Source organism: Meriones unguiculatus, chromosome 7, assembly GCF_030254825.1.
Source record: "Meriones unguiculatus strain TT.TT164.6M chromosome 7, Bangor_MerUng_6.1, whole genome shotgun sequence".
Lineage (NCBI taxonomy): Eukaryota > Metazoa > Chordata > Mammalia > Rodentia > Muridae > Meriones > Meriones unguiculatus.
Genome location: NC_083355.1, coordinates 90,834,793 through 90,849,537, shown reverse-complemented (window position 1 = coordinate 90,849,537; position 14,745 = coordinate 90,834,793). Strand labels below are relative to the sequence as shown.

Genomic DNA, 14,745 nt, shown 5'->3' with positions numbered 1-14,745 from the left:
ATCTCATTCCCTCACCTCCTCTTTGTTCCTTCGTCTCCTCCAGCTGGTTCCCTCCCTTCCCTCAGTACCCCCTTCTATTTTCCTTTTAAGTGTGTTCTATTATGCTATTTCCCACTTTCCTTTAGACCTTTTCCTTACCTCTCATGATCCTTTTTCTAGTTTTATGACCCCCACACATAGAATTTTACTTTTAGACTCTTCGTATACAAGAAATGTCATTAGTTTGCTTTTCAAGTCTGGCTTATTTTCCTTAACATAGATTTTCTAGTTGCATTCATTTTCTTGATAATGTCATGATCTTATTTTTCTTTATGGCTGCATAAAATTTCATTGTGTATATGGACCACATTATCTTTAACCATTCCTCTACCCAGCATCTAGGCTGGTTCAGCTTCCTGGCTATTATGAGTAGTGTGCAGCAGTAAACATGGATGCAGGTTATCTCTGTGGTAAGTTGATTGAAGAGTCCTTCAAGATGTACTCAAGAAAGATCTAGCTGGGTCATGTGCTGGTTGTGTTCTTGGGTGTTTGAAGAGCCTTTGTATTCACCTCCTCCTGAGGGGGAGCAGCCTTGCCAGGCCACAGAGGAGGACAGTGCCGTCACCCCTGATGAGGCCTGATAGGCTAGAATCAGAGGAAAGGGGAGGAGGACCTTCCCTATCAGTGGACTACTGGATGGCATGGGAAGAGATGAAGGAAGACGCGTGGGATTGGGAGGGAATGAGGAAGGGGGCTACAGCTGGGATACAAGTAAATAACCTGTAATTTCAAAAAAGATTTTAAAACTGAAAAAAAAAAAGAACCTCCATATTGATTTCTGTAGATGTCATACAAGTTTATGTTCCTGCCAGCAGTGAATAGTATTTACATTTTTTTATTTATCTTCATCAAATGAAAAAAAATTCTTGGCTGAAAATCTTAAAAACAATCACAAGAAATGCTGGAAATCAAAGAAGGACAACTATTAAGCAGATTTTACTTTTTTTGAGGTAGGGTTTCTCTATGTAGCCTTGGCTATCTTGGACTCACTTTGTAGACCAGGCTAGTCTTGAACTCACAGTGATCCGCCTGCCTCTTTCTCCCTGAGTGCTAGGATTACAGGTGTGTGCCACCCCTCCTGGCTTTAAAATTCATGCAGTTTTAAGAATAAAAATCATTTCATTATTGATAAAAAAAGGAAATCAAAGAAAAATAAAAATATGTAAAATAGTCTGTATTTTTTGGTTGAATTTGGCATTTTATCTTAGGTTTAAGTGAGTGAACAAATAATGTTTTTCTTTTGGAGCAGTTGAATAGTCAGTGCAGATGTTTTCTTATAATTTGCTTTATAATTTTTTGGAATAGACATGCAAAGAAACAAAAGAATTCTGCATATTTATATTCAGTCATGTTTGTTGAGAGAACAGTAATAAAACAAGAATAAAATTAGGTAGATTATATGATTCATTCTGCAGCTGTACTCATGAACTTGAGCTGTGTGGTTGCCTGTATCTCATTGTATGATCTGCTAGTGTTACACTAAGTCTCCTGAAATAGCTTAGCTGAGCAAATTTGAGAGTTAACTTTATTTCTCATGTACTTGGAGTGATGTCCATGATTTTATATTTTATTCATGGTTGTGCACCTAGCCCTTTAACAGCTGAGCCATCTCTCCAGCCTGTGATTTTATATTTTAGTTTATGTGTTGTTACATTTGGAAGCAACTAATGGAAGAATTAAAATAATTTTGGTTACTTGACTGTAGAATTTTTTTTCCTCTCACAGGGAATCAATTTTGTTTTTGTGTGTGTGTGTGTGTGTGTGTGTGTGTGTTGGGAGGGGGGAGGACATGCATGCACCATGGTGCTTTTATGGAAGTCAGAAGACAACTGGTAGGATTTGGTTCTCTCCTTATACCGTATGCAATCTGGGGGTTGACTTCCGGTCATCAGGTTTGATGGCAAGCACCTTTCCCTGCTGAGCCCTCTCCCTGGCCAGGGAAAGAAGTTTTAAATGTCACTGTGATAAGAGTGTGTGTTTTACTCTTGTATGTATATTGTAGGGTTTTCTTTCTTTCTTCTTCTTCTTCTTTTTCTTCTTTTTTTTTTTTTTCTGAAGCATATCCCCATCTTACCTAATTTAAACACCTTAAGTTAGAAGTGTGATTGTGACAACAGAACAAAGCAGACAGAAAGACAAATGTCTTAAAAACCAATATGCACGCCTTTAATCCCAGCACTTAAGAAGCAGAGGCAGGAGGATCTCTGTGAGTTTAAGGCCTGCCTGGTACACATAGTAAGTTCCAGAATAGCCAGTGGTTACATAGTGAGACCTTGTCTCAAAAAACAAACAGATAAACAAAACATTAGATTAATGATTTCTTACTTCAAATTAAGTGAAGAATAAGTTGTTTAAAGTTCTTCCTGGAACTGAGAATATGGATGGGATGTTTATAAAAATGCAAACATACATGTACACACGATTGCAAAGCATCTAACAAAAGGAAGAAATAAGACATTTGTAGTTGTAAAATTTAAGTGTGAATCTGTACAGCCAAAAGTGAACAAACCAGAAGCTCCAGAAGACTCTGAGAGAGCAGTTGCCTAACAGACACATGGCATTTTGTTCCGATTATTTTTTCCTAAAGTTATGTTTATTTGCATTCCTTTGTTTTGATGTTTATAGAAAGAATATTATAATGTATTCTTCTACTTTGGTCCTCTCCCCACCATGATGTTTATGATGGATGGGCTTTAGGTCATATGTATTTACTGTTGTGTAGTACTCTAGCATGAATATTCTATATATCTATTCTGTCAGCGATTATTTAGGTTGTAAGGTTTGTTGTTAATTTACTATTAGAGACGCTATGTAATGTTATACAGGCATCATTATCACTCCTTGTATACATGTGTAAGAATTTCTCTAAGGTCTATTAGAAGTGGAATTTCTGGTTGTAAGGGCATATACATGTTAAACTTTCCTAGATGCTTCCCAATTAGTTTCCAAACTAGTTGTACCAACTTATGCTCTTATGAGCAAATGAGAATGCCTTTTCCTCCACTTCATGTATTTAATGGTCTAGCTCTTTAATATTTATCAAACTCATTAGTTGTAAGATGATATATAGTGGTTTTGATTTATATTTTGCTGGTTATTAAGAGCATTTATCTTTTCTGAGCTCATTCATTTTAAATTAATAAACATATATTTTGCCTATTTTCTGTTAATGCTGTTTTAAATAAATATTTGATTTGCTGATTTTTTTAATATAGAAACTCCATTAAATGAGGATACTATGTTATATTTTTATTGCTGTGACACAGTAGTTAAAGGCTGAAGGATTTATTTTGCTTCATGGCTTCGGAGATTTCTTACCCTGGTCCTGTAGCCCTCGTCCCATTGTTGTGGGCCTTTGGCAAGGAGGGCACAGTTGTTCACCTCATGGTGGCAGGACAGAGAGAAGACGAGTTCAGGGACAAGCATATCCCTGTGTTCTCGTCCCTCCAACTAGGCTTCACCTCCTAATGCTTCATGCAATTGTGAGCTCAGCATTAAATTAATCAACTGGTAAAGTTAGTACCCTCATGATTTAATCACCTCTTAGTGGGGGAAACACTCACATCCAAGCCATGACAGGTATTAACATTCGGGTTAGCTGTTCAGCGTGCAGTGGCTCCCAGCTCATGACTTAACTTGCCTCTCATTCTTAAGTGGATGGCTCTTCATTCCTTTCTCAGATGAGGCTAAATTCTTCAGTGAGAGCTAATACCTTGTTTGGCATGTAGAACATTTAGTTCTTGAACCTTTAAGTAGTGCTTTTGAAACTAGAGGCTTTTACAGGAGCCTTCAGTAATCCCCTCCAGTGTGAATTATCAAGGTAGAAAAGCAGCCTTATATAATTACAGTTCTTGAACAATAGCTTTCATTCAAGTGTTAATTAAACACTTTAATGGAAAATATTTAATAATTTCATCCATATAGACTGTTCTTTGATCATATCTCCCTCTCCTACACCCATTATCTTCTCTTGTTCCAAATCTCTCTTCCACTCCCTCCCATAAGTCTTCCTCCCTACTTTCTTCTCTCTCTCTTTCTTCTAAGATAGGATTTCTCTATGTAGCCTTGGCTGTCCTGGCCTCACAGAGATCTGCCTTCCTCTGCTTCCCTGAGTGCTGGGGTTACAGGCATTCGCCACCAGGCCCAGCTCTTCCTCCTTTCATGTCTTTGTTTGCTTTTGGTGGCCTACTTCATTTAGTTAGGGTTGCCTGGGTAATCATGGATAATAGTGTTATTTATTTGAGCAAGGGGGAAGATACCAGTGGCTGCATGACTGAGGAATAGGACACCCTCTCCCAGAAGCCTATCACTCACTCCTTAGACAGATAGAACCTCATGGGCACCCCTCCTTTTTTTTTTTTTTAACATCAAAATAACTACAGGTTCAAAGCCAATTGCATACATCACATTGCAGTTCTGTCATTGCTGGAATATTTTGCTTGTTTTTGTTTCTGTTTGAAGTCAGGGTCTCAAAGTGTAGACCACCTTAAACTCCTGATACTCCTATCTCACCGTCCTGGGTGCTCGTTAGTTAGGTTATACCTTCAGTATGTCAATTCCTCAACTCTTTAGTTTTCTTATGCTTTGTAGCATGTGTATGTGAGGCATATTTTCATCATCTTCTGTTAGTTGTGCGAGGCCATGGCTAGTGGTGTGCCGTGACTAAACTGCCATAGAACATTGTTTAGGAACCTAACCTCCTTAGCTGGTGATCTGAGCACATCCCTAAAGCTTTATTTGCTCATTGAGTCTTTTTACAGTACAACATTCATTTTCCAAGTTTTATTTTTCCCGACTGGTATTTTGTCACTGTTGATGTTTTTATGTTTTGTTTATGTTTGTTTGTTTGCTTTTTAAGGCAGGATTTCTCTGTGTAGCTTTGGCTGTCCTGGACTGTTTATGTGTTATACAGTTCTTTGAAACTGATTTTCAGTTAGTCTCTTCCAAAATGTGGCTGTCTTATATTTTGAGACGTTTCATCTTGCCAATCAATAAACTTGCACATGAAATGCCTTTTGTGGTGCTATTCATATAGTGGCTAGTAGTGTTTATTATCTCTTTACTTTATTCCTCTCTTTGGAGAGTAGATTTTTGGCATGATCATAGTTGTGTGCATGTGCATACATGTACTGTGCCTGATGCATTTGGTATGGACATGTAATTTGCCATATTGACACTTAGCGCTCACTTAGCACATGTAAACCATAAAAATGCAGCTGACATCTTATTGATATATGTATGATTTCCTGTTTGAAGCAGTTGTGTGATTGGGTAAGGGGAAAGTGAAACAACAGGTGAGGGCATCTAGATATCACCCTTGGTTGTGTCCAAAATTATGGATCCTAAAGCTTAATTTTGAGTTTGGCATTGAGTAATTTCTGTCCAACTCAATCTTAAGCCCTGCAAACAAGTCCCTCAACCTTGGCATCTACAGAGGTGAGGATGGGCTCCAAATTCTAGTGCAAACAGTGTACTCTGACATAGCTTTCTCTTATTAAGTAACAGAGGCTGTGTGGAAGTAGGATTCAGTGTCTACCTGATTTTCCGAGGATTTTGTGCAGAAGTGTTGGGATACTGTGAAAAGTATCAAACGAGAACAGCAAAAACACTGTGGCTTACTTTTAACATCAGTGTGCCAATAAATGTGTCTCGCATGAGGGCAGGTTCACAGACACCCTAGGCAAGCGTACTTCATTAGAATACTACTTTATTTGTTTGTCACCCTACTGCTATGGCTAACTTTTTACCTCCTTCAGTTCTTGCTTAAATGTCATTTGTTTACTTGTGTTGGATCATACCCATGGCTTTGAAGTGTTAGGCAATACTCTACCACTAAGTTACACCCCTAGTTCAAATTTCTGTTTTATAATGTAAAGCTTTATATGTCCCTAGGCACTTCTAATTCCTCTCTTTATTCTGCTTATCTTTTTCTTTTCTTTTTAAGATTTATTTATTCATCATTTATACAGTATTCTGCCTGCATGTGCCAGTAGAAGGCACCAGATCTCATTATAGATGGTTATAACCACCATGTGGTTGCTGGGAATCGAACTCAGGACCTTTGGAAGAACAGCCAGTTTTCTTAACCTTTGAGCCATCTCTTCAGCCCCTGCTTATCTTTTTCTATATAGCATTTACCACTTATGTAGTTTCCAAGACCTAAAATAGTCATAGTTAGATTTCTTTTTCCATTTCTGTAGACAACTTTCCCTACAAAGAAATTCCTGTTGGTCAAAAAGTGAATTTTCTTGATTTACTGCATCAAGAGAGAACACCACTTTGACAGAGTATTGGTTATTAGGGGAAGTTAAGAAAGGGTTTATAGGTTTGTTGTGTGGTGTTTTTTTGTTTTTGCTGTTGGTTCATTGGGATTTGTTTGATGTTGCTGTGTCTGTTGGCAGTGTGTGAGGATATGAGACTGTGTGTGTACATGCATATGAGTCAAGAGATCAGTGTCTGGAGTCTTTCTTAATCACTCTCTCTACCTTACTTTTTGAGTTACAGTTTCTCATTGATCTGGAGCTCACTGAGTGTGCTAGTCAGGCCAGCCAGAAAACTCTAGGAGTCTTCTGAGACAGAGGTCTTAATGGATGATCTGTAACTGGACTTTTACTACTTTGTGGATTCTTCTTTCTTCCATCCTTCTCCACCCCTTTTATTCCACCCTTTCAACCCTCTAACAACAGATAGGAGAAAGGATGGAGAGGAAAGGGGACAACATTATTGTTAGACTACTTCCTGCTGCTTAGGGGTATCAAGCTCCTTTGGGGCAAGTTTGATCTTCACTGGCAGGGTATCTAATTTCTTCTTTGCACATCGCTATTTAACAACCATGACGAGGATGTAGAGAAAGAGGAGCCCTCCTCCATTGCTGGGTGTGAATGTAAACTTGTACAACCACTTTGGAAATCAATCTGGTGGTTTCTTAGACAATTAGGAATAGTGCTACCTCAAGATCCAGCTGTACCACTGCTAGGCATACCAAAATATGCTCAAGTTACAACAAGGACATTTGCTTAACCATGTTTGTAGCAGCTTTTTTCATAATAGCAAGAACCTGGAAACAACACAGATGCCTCTCATTTGAGGAATGGATACAGAAATTGTGATACATTTACACAAAGGAATACTCAGCAATTAAAAACAAGGAAATCATGAAATTTGCAGACAAATGGTGGAAACTAGAAAAGATCATTCTGAGTGAGGTATCCCAGAAGCAGAAAGACACACATGGTATATACTCACTTACAAGTGGATATTAGACATATAATATAGCATAAATATACTAAAATCTATATACCTAAAGAAGCTAAGCAAGAAGGAGGACCCTCGGTAAGATGATCAGTCCTCACTCAGAAAGGCAAATGGGACCGAAATTGGAAGAGGGAGAAAACAGGAAACAGGACAGGAGCCTACACAGAGGGCCTCTGAAAGACTACCCAGCAGTGTATCAAAGCAGATGCTGAGGCTCATAACCAAACTTTGGGCAGAGTGCAGCGAATCTTATGAAAGAAGGGGGAGATAGAAAGACCTAGAGGGAACAGGAGCTGCACAAGGAGAGCAACAGAACCAAAATATCTGGGCACAGGTGTCTTTGCAAAGACTGATATTCCAACCAAGGATCATTCATGGAGGTAACCTAGAACCCCTGCAAAGATGTAGCCCATGGCAGCTCAGTGTCCAACTGGGTTCCCTAGTAAGGGGAACAGGACTGTCTCTGACATGATCTCAGTGGCTGGCTCTTTGATCACCTCCCTCTGAGGGGAGCGGCCTTACCAGGCCACAGAGGGAGACAATGCAGCCAGTCTGGGTGAGACCTATAGGCTAGGGTCAAATGGAAGGGGAGAAGGACCTCCGCTATCAGTGGACTGGAGAAGGGGCATAGGAGGAGATGAGGGAGGGAGGGTAGGTTTGAGAGGGAATGAGGGAAGGGGCTACAGCTGGGATACAAAGTGAATAAACTGTAATTAATATAAAGAACTAAAATTAAAAAAACAAACAAACAAAAAAAACAAAAACAAAAACATGACAAACAGCAACCAATAACCCACCACACCACTCAGGGCCCTAGCATTTACATACCCTCTGAAAAGTCCCCAGAATTCCAAACATCCTACAATCACAGAAACTATCTACAACTGGCAAAATCATGGCTTGCTAATCATAGCTGCTGCGAAGCAGTCTCATATCCCCATACTTGGGATTAAAATAAAAACATATTATAATATTTCTGTGTCTTTAAAGAAACCAAAATTCTCACTACGGTGGTTCATGCTAGCCTGGAACTTGTTGTAATACTCCTGCTAGACTCAGAAATTAAACTTTAGGGGTGGTGAGATCATCTAGTGCTTACCACTACCCTTGGTGACCTAGTTTACTCCCTGAGTTCACTTCTGTGGTAGAAGAATGAACCAACTCCTGCAGGTTGTCTTCTGACCTCTGCATGTGAACCATGGCTTACCTGCCTGCCCCCCATGTTGAAGGAAAGAAATTAAATGATGAATTTTTAATTTATGTATTTATATGAATGCTCTGTCTGTGTATACACTTGAAAGCTAGTAGAGGACATCATATCCTATTATAGATGATTGTGAGCCACCATATGGGTGCTGGGAATTGAACTCAGGATCTCTGGAAGAGCAGCCAGTGTTCTTAACCACTGAGCCATCTCTCTAGCCCCCTAAATGATCATGTTTAAATACACCCAATGGAATCTAGATTGTTTAAATACACCCAATGGAATCTAAATCTCGGTTGTTTTACTTTTGGTCCAAGCACTGAAATTACAGACAAGTCATTGTCCCTTGCTTTGTTTTAAGACAAGTCCCTCAAGGTCCTGAACTGATTGGAGTTAAACAAAGTATGTGACACAGGTTTACAATGGTGGGCATAGCAAGAAAGGACAGCCTAGGGTACACAGAGAAACACCCTGTCTCAAAAAAAAAAAAAAAAAAAAAATATATATATATATATATATATATATATCCCATGGCAGAAATGCTGATAGCAAACCATTTGAGTACTGACAGTGGTAAGACATTAACACCAAATTGTTTTTGACATTTTCATTCTGTTCTTCACTAACCAGAATGCTACATTAGTACATCTGTGCCTAGAAAGTTAATAAATTCTGCTAGCAGAAGTAGTCGTCTTTTATTGGTGGACTGTTACATCTGTAGTCTTTTCCAACACTGATGATTCTCTGGTCATTGTGTAGTGTTATGTTACTTAAGTAGCCTCTGCTTTGATGGAGGTCTCTTGTTTATTCAGATTTCTCATATGTGGTACATGACAGGAACCGTGTTAGGATGCAGGGTAACTACTGTTTAAACAAGTAGGATGCAGCCCACTCTTAAGGAAATAGAGGCTGCTCCAGGCTCTAATAAGTACAGTAAGGTAAGTCAGCAAAAAGCTTAGAAGAACCAAGGCCAGGTAAGGGCTTGTCAGCTGTGATTGGAGGGAACTGTAGTTGTCTTTAAAAAGTATGAGAGAGTTCTGTTTAAACCTACCGTCACTCTGAGAGGAAGTATGCTAATGTACCAGGCCATAATCCTCACCGGTTTTTTTGTTTGTTTGTGTATTTGTTTGTTTTTTTACTATGTCTGCAGGTTGTAAAAGCTAACATGAACAAACTACGGCAGAGCTTTAGGAGAAAGAAAGATGTTTATGTCCCAGAAGCAAGTCGCCCACATCAGTGGCAGACGGACGAAGAAGGAGTCCGCACTGGAAAGTGTAGCTTCCCAGTTAAGGTAAAAAAAAAAAAAAAAATTCACTGTGGGAAAGACAAAAAACTGATAGCCCATAGGATGTGAAAGCCCATGAATCAGGGTAATTCTGAAAGAGCCCTCCAAAAATTAAGCTCTTCATATTCTGCTTCAGTGATAAAATTAAATCAGAAAAATATATTGCAGATAGTGAATTTTCTTTTTTGTATTTAAATTATTTCAGTAAGATTTACTGTTACATAGTCTGGAATTAGTACAAATAAGGACACTTTGGGGGGGGGTACTGGGAACTGACTCTCAGGCCTTGTGTGTGCTAGGCAAGCATTCTACTGCTGAGCTGCATTCCCAGCCCTCTTTTTACTTATTTGAGAAAGGATCGCTCTAAGTTGTCCAGGCTGTCCTTGGACTTTACTTACTCTGTAGCCCTGGTAGGCCTTGAACTTGTGATCCTCCTCCTTCAGCCTCCCAAGTAGATGAGGTTACCAGAAGCCTGCACTATCAGATCTGGCCAAATAAATGAGAACACAAGTGCTAAAACATCTAAAGAGCCTCAGTTACCAAGAATTAAATTATTTTCAGTTAGATATGTTTATCAACTGGCTAGGCAAGGGGTGTGGGGTTTATTTTCAGCACGACCCCCCAAAAAAGAAAAGCAAAACACCATTCCTTCCCACTCCCAGTAAGGGCTAAATTAATAATGTTGTAATTTCTTTAGCTAATGTAATTTTTTGTCTAGTCTTAGTTTATTCACTTTTATCATGGTTTAGCCTTGTATTCTTTCTGTCTTTACTTGTAAACTCTCCCCCCCCCATCATCTGTCATTAGATTACTTTAGTTCTACTCTTGGTTTCCTGTATTTATAATTTCTTGTTCCATTAATGCTAGATGATTTATCTTGATGTTCATCATAAAAAATGAAGCTACTTTCCCTTGTTTTCAAGTTTATATCAGGGTATATCAGTTCACTAATGTTTACAGTTCTCTTCTATAGATATCAATTAAATCTCCTATATATTGATTTTTTTTCTGAAAGTTTTCATTCTTAGCTATTAAATTTCATGCAAATCTAAGGAATGTGCTACAACTTCTCCTCTTTGGAACTATTGATTCATTGCTATGTTTGACAGATAATTGCTGACTATTTGCTGCCTGCCAGGTAGTATTCTAGGTACTGAGTATACAATGAACAGCACAGACAAAATCTCTGCATAGTGTTCTCATGGTAGTGTGTATTAAAATACACTAGAATTCTGATGTACCAGACACACAATGTCTGAGATCCCAGAAAGGAATTGTGTATGAAGGGACTAAATGGCAGTAGATACAGTTTAAAATATGTTGGTTATAGAAGTCCTCATTAGGGAGGAAAATGTTGTTTGAGAAAACACCCAAAGAAATTGAGGGAAAAAAAAAATCTAAGGAAACAGGATGTAGACAAGGGAATGGCTCTTCAGTGGAAGATTCCTGGCATAGCAAGAGGTACAAAGAAAACCATTGTGTACAGAACCAGAGCAGCAGATAGCCATAAAAGCAGGTAAGTAAAAAAGATTATCTAGTTTAATACTTTGAAATAATACTATACCTGCCTGCTGCTCCAGTTCTTCTGTCCCATCTTCACTTATGGTCTATGTAGCATCTGTACACTTCCCTGTATCTAATCTTAATTAGATATAGTTTAATTAGAAAGGTATGACAAGGGCTGGAGAGCTATCTCAGTGGTTAAGGGCATTGTCTGCTCTTCCAGAGGTCCTGAGCTCAATTTCCAGCAACCACATGGTGGCTCACAACCATCTATAATGAGATCTGATGCCCTCTTCTGGTATGCAGGTGTACATGCAGATAGAGCACTCATACATAAAATAAATAAATCTTAAAAAAAAAAAAAGGTATGACAAAGACAATAGTGAGGGAAATGCTGAACTTAAACCCTACTTGCACCATAAGCAGGGTTACAAAAATGGAAGACTGCTCTGTCTGATTGCCCACTTTGTTTTGAAGAGTGACATTAAGTAAATGCCTGTGAGAGCAGTAAGCTATGAACCGTTGCTTAAACAGTTCAGAGAGGTAGAGTCAGCTAATTGGAAAAGACCGAGAAAACAAGAGGTCTGGTTTCTCTTCTTGGCTCTTTAACAGCTAATATGACTCACTCTTCTCGCTTAGCTTATTGACACTTAGTTAAAGGAAAAGTTTGGATCTCTTAACTTCTTTCCAGTACCGAATTCCCACAATCATATTTAATCTGATTATGTCATGACTTACTCAGATGGAATGATGCTTCAGATGAGAATATTTTAATTTGGATGGGTTAAAGACAGAATTTTTTATACTGTTTCCTGTACGTTTGCATACTATGTTTGCTGTATGAACATATAATCTAGATAGGCATGATGAAATTGTTCGTAGCTTGTTACGAATGTGCGGCCACTGCGCCGCTTCTCGCTCCTGCTGGGAACCACTCCCTGTGTAGTCTCTCACATCAGGCTCCAGGCCTCTTCATGGAGAACATTACCAAACTGGGGCAGGGGAGCTCTTTTAATGTTTTTCAAGAAAGGAAAAAATTATTTAATTCACGAAGAATGCAGTTTCACATAGTAGTTTTTCTAATACACATTTTTATGAATAAAAGTCTCTTACTCAGTTTGGAAAAGGCATAAACAAAAGTTACAGTGTCAAATATTTTAGCCATTAAAGCATAAGTCAGCTGCAGTTTTTCAGTGAGATAGTGTCTCAGAGAAGAAAAGAGACCTTTGAAATGGTGTTTATGTCAATGGGCATGTTTTCCTCAGTCTGCTGAGACTCGGGCCTGCTTTCTATTTTCATATTTCTAGATGGGTAACGAGTCAGCAGAAATATAAAAATTTTTGTTCTTTGTTTTCTACCAAGTCTTCTTTCATTGTTATTACTGGCGTGAACAGTCACATGTGGCTAGTTGAATTGACTGAATTACATGGTAGAATGAAAATGATTAGAAAATCTTGTTCTTATTTCTAGAGCCTAAAGGTAACTCATATAAAGGTCTATCTACTCTCTCATTTTTTACATAAAATGGAAACAGACATTGAATAACTTGGAGGCAGTAATAAAAATTAGCCTTAAGAAAAAAATACAAGTGTGTATGGGCATAAATATGTATACATACGCTAGCACAGATGTATATAATGTGTACATGCATGTTAAAGATAAAAATGTGAGGAGCTGCTACCACAGGCCCAGAGAAAATAAGTTATGTAAGCATTTTGTACCTTTGCTGATGGTTTTAAAATTTTAATGAGGTAAGAATGCCCTAGATTTATACATTATTAAAATTGACTAAAGCGAAAAAAGAAAAGAAAAAAGTTGAATAGTTGGTAAAAGGAGAAAGTTGTTTATAAAAAGTGATACTTCTCTAAAGGACTGAGTAGAGACAGTCTGTGGACCAGTGTTTCCAAACCCTATAAGAATATCTATAGTATTTAAATTTATTGAAATAAGTAGAAAACATGGACAGTTTTATATGTTAATGGAATTAACAAAATACTTATCAGCCTAATAAAGATATCACAGAAGCAAACAAGAAACTATAAACCAGTGAGACTTTGTAAATAAATATGAAAACCAGTCACACACAAAAAAAGTCAAATGGGATCTAAACTATATGGAAGTACAAAGTACAGCTTAACAGAATTGACAGAGGAGCCAGGAATGGCGGTGCACGCCTGTGCACTTACGTGCTTGGGAAGCCGAGACAGGGTGATCACAGGTTGGAATATGACGTGAGCTAGAGTGACATGTCCTGTTTAAAAACAAATAAATTTTGGTGCACCAAAGGCTATTAAGAGAGTAAAGTACAGACTAGAAGAAGACATTGTGAAATCATTTACCTTACAAATGTTTGGTGTCAGATGTGTAAAGAGCTCTGTAAAGGTGTGCAACCTGACTAAGACGGTACACAGGAGGAAGTATTGAAACGCCCCCAAAGATGGTATACAACTGACTAATTTACACAAAAATGAGGAGAATTAACATCATTAGGAACATGCAAATCAAAGCCAGTGAACTAGGCATAATTGTTTATTCTTTTTTCCTAGCACACAGGAGACTGAGACAGTTTGGAAGCCAGGCATAGTGAGGCCAAAGCTAACCTGGGCTATGTAGCAAAATCCTGCCCCAAAACTCCTAACAGTGAGGTACAGCTTCATACCTAGTAAGGTGGCCACAATTTAAAACAAAAACAAGAAAAAGAAAAATTTTCTAAGAACGTGAAAACTCCCATCACTGTTGGGAGCATCCAGCAATGTGGCTGTAAAAGACAGTCGTCACTTCCTTAATAGTAAAACAAAACTCACCTGACAATTTCCATTTCTGGACAGATACCCAAAGGAATGAAAGCCAAGAATTCATACAGATCTTCACACACCAGTGTTGACTGCACTCTTATTCACAGTGACCAAAATATGGGAGCCAGCCAGGTGCTGGTTGTCAGGACTAAGCATAGCGCGAGGCGTGCGACGGCTTGTTGGTTGGGATTGAAGGGGATCCAGCTCAGGTGTGTACTACCACGTAGCTGAGCAAGCCAAGGAAAATAAGCCAGACATGAGAGCAGCACTGCAGGCTCTCACTTACGTGACATACCCACGTTAGCCAACGCATAAAGACAGGAAGTACATCAGAAATTACTGTGAATTGGGAGACAGGGAAAAGGGAGGAGTCGTTGCTTGACAGTGAGGAGTTTGTGTGTGGAATAATCTAAAAAGGTTAAGGAAATAGGTAAATCTGAACAATAGCATTTTAAATATAATAATGCTACTGAATTGTGCTTTTAATTTTTTTAACCATTTACTGTGTGCACACAAGCATGCCTGTGTACACAGAGTGTCTGCCTCAAGGTCTGCACATGTGGGTTACCATGTGCGTCTCAGGGGTCAAGTTCAGCTCTTAAGGTGGCTGCATGCACCTTTACCCATTGTGCCATCTTGCTCGCCTCTGAATTATACTCTCTAAA

At 38.6% G+C, this 14,745-nt stretch overlaps 1 protein-coding gene across 8 annotated transcripts in view; it reads left to right on the top strand.

Annotated features, from left to right (window-relative positions):
- Nucleotides 1-14,745, top strand: part of Numb (NUMB endocytic adaptor protein) — a 107,721-nt gene that overhangs the window by 57,539 nt on the left and 35,437 nt on the right. For all 8 annotated transcript variants that reach the window (XM_021653576.2, XM_060387830.1, XM_060387829.1 and 5 more), the window contains one exon: nucleotides 9,648-9,788. In XM_021653576.2, the coding sequence (XP_021509251.1) occupies nucleotides 9,663-9,788 (126 nt within the window). In that variant the 5' untranslated portion in view covers nucleotides 9,648-9,662. The remainder of the gene's footprint in view (nucleotides 1-9,647; nucleotides 9,789-14,745) is intronic.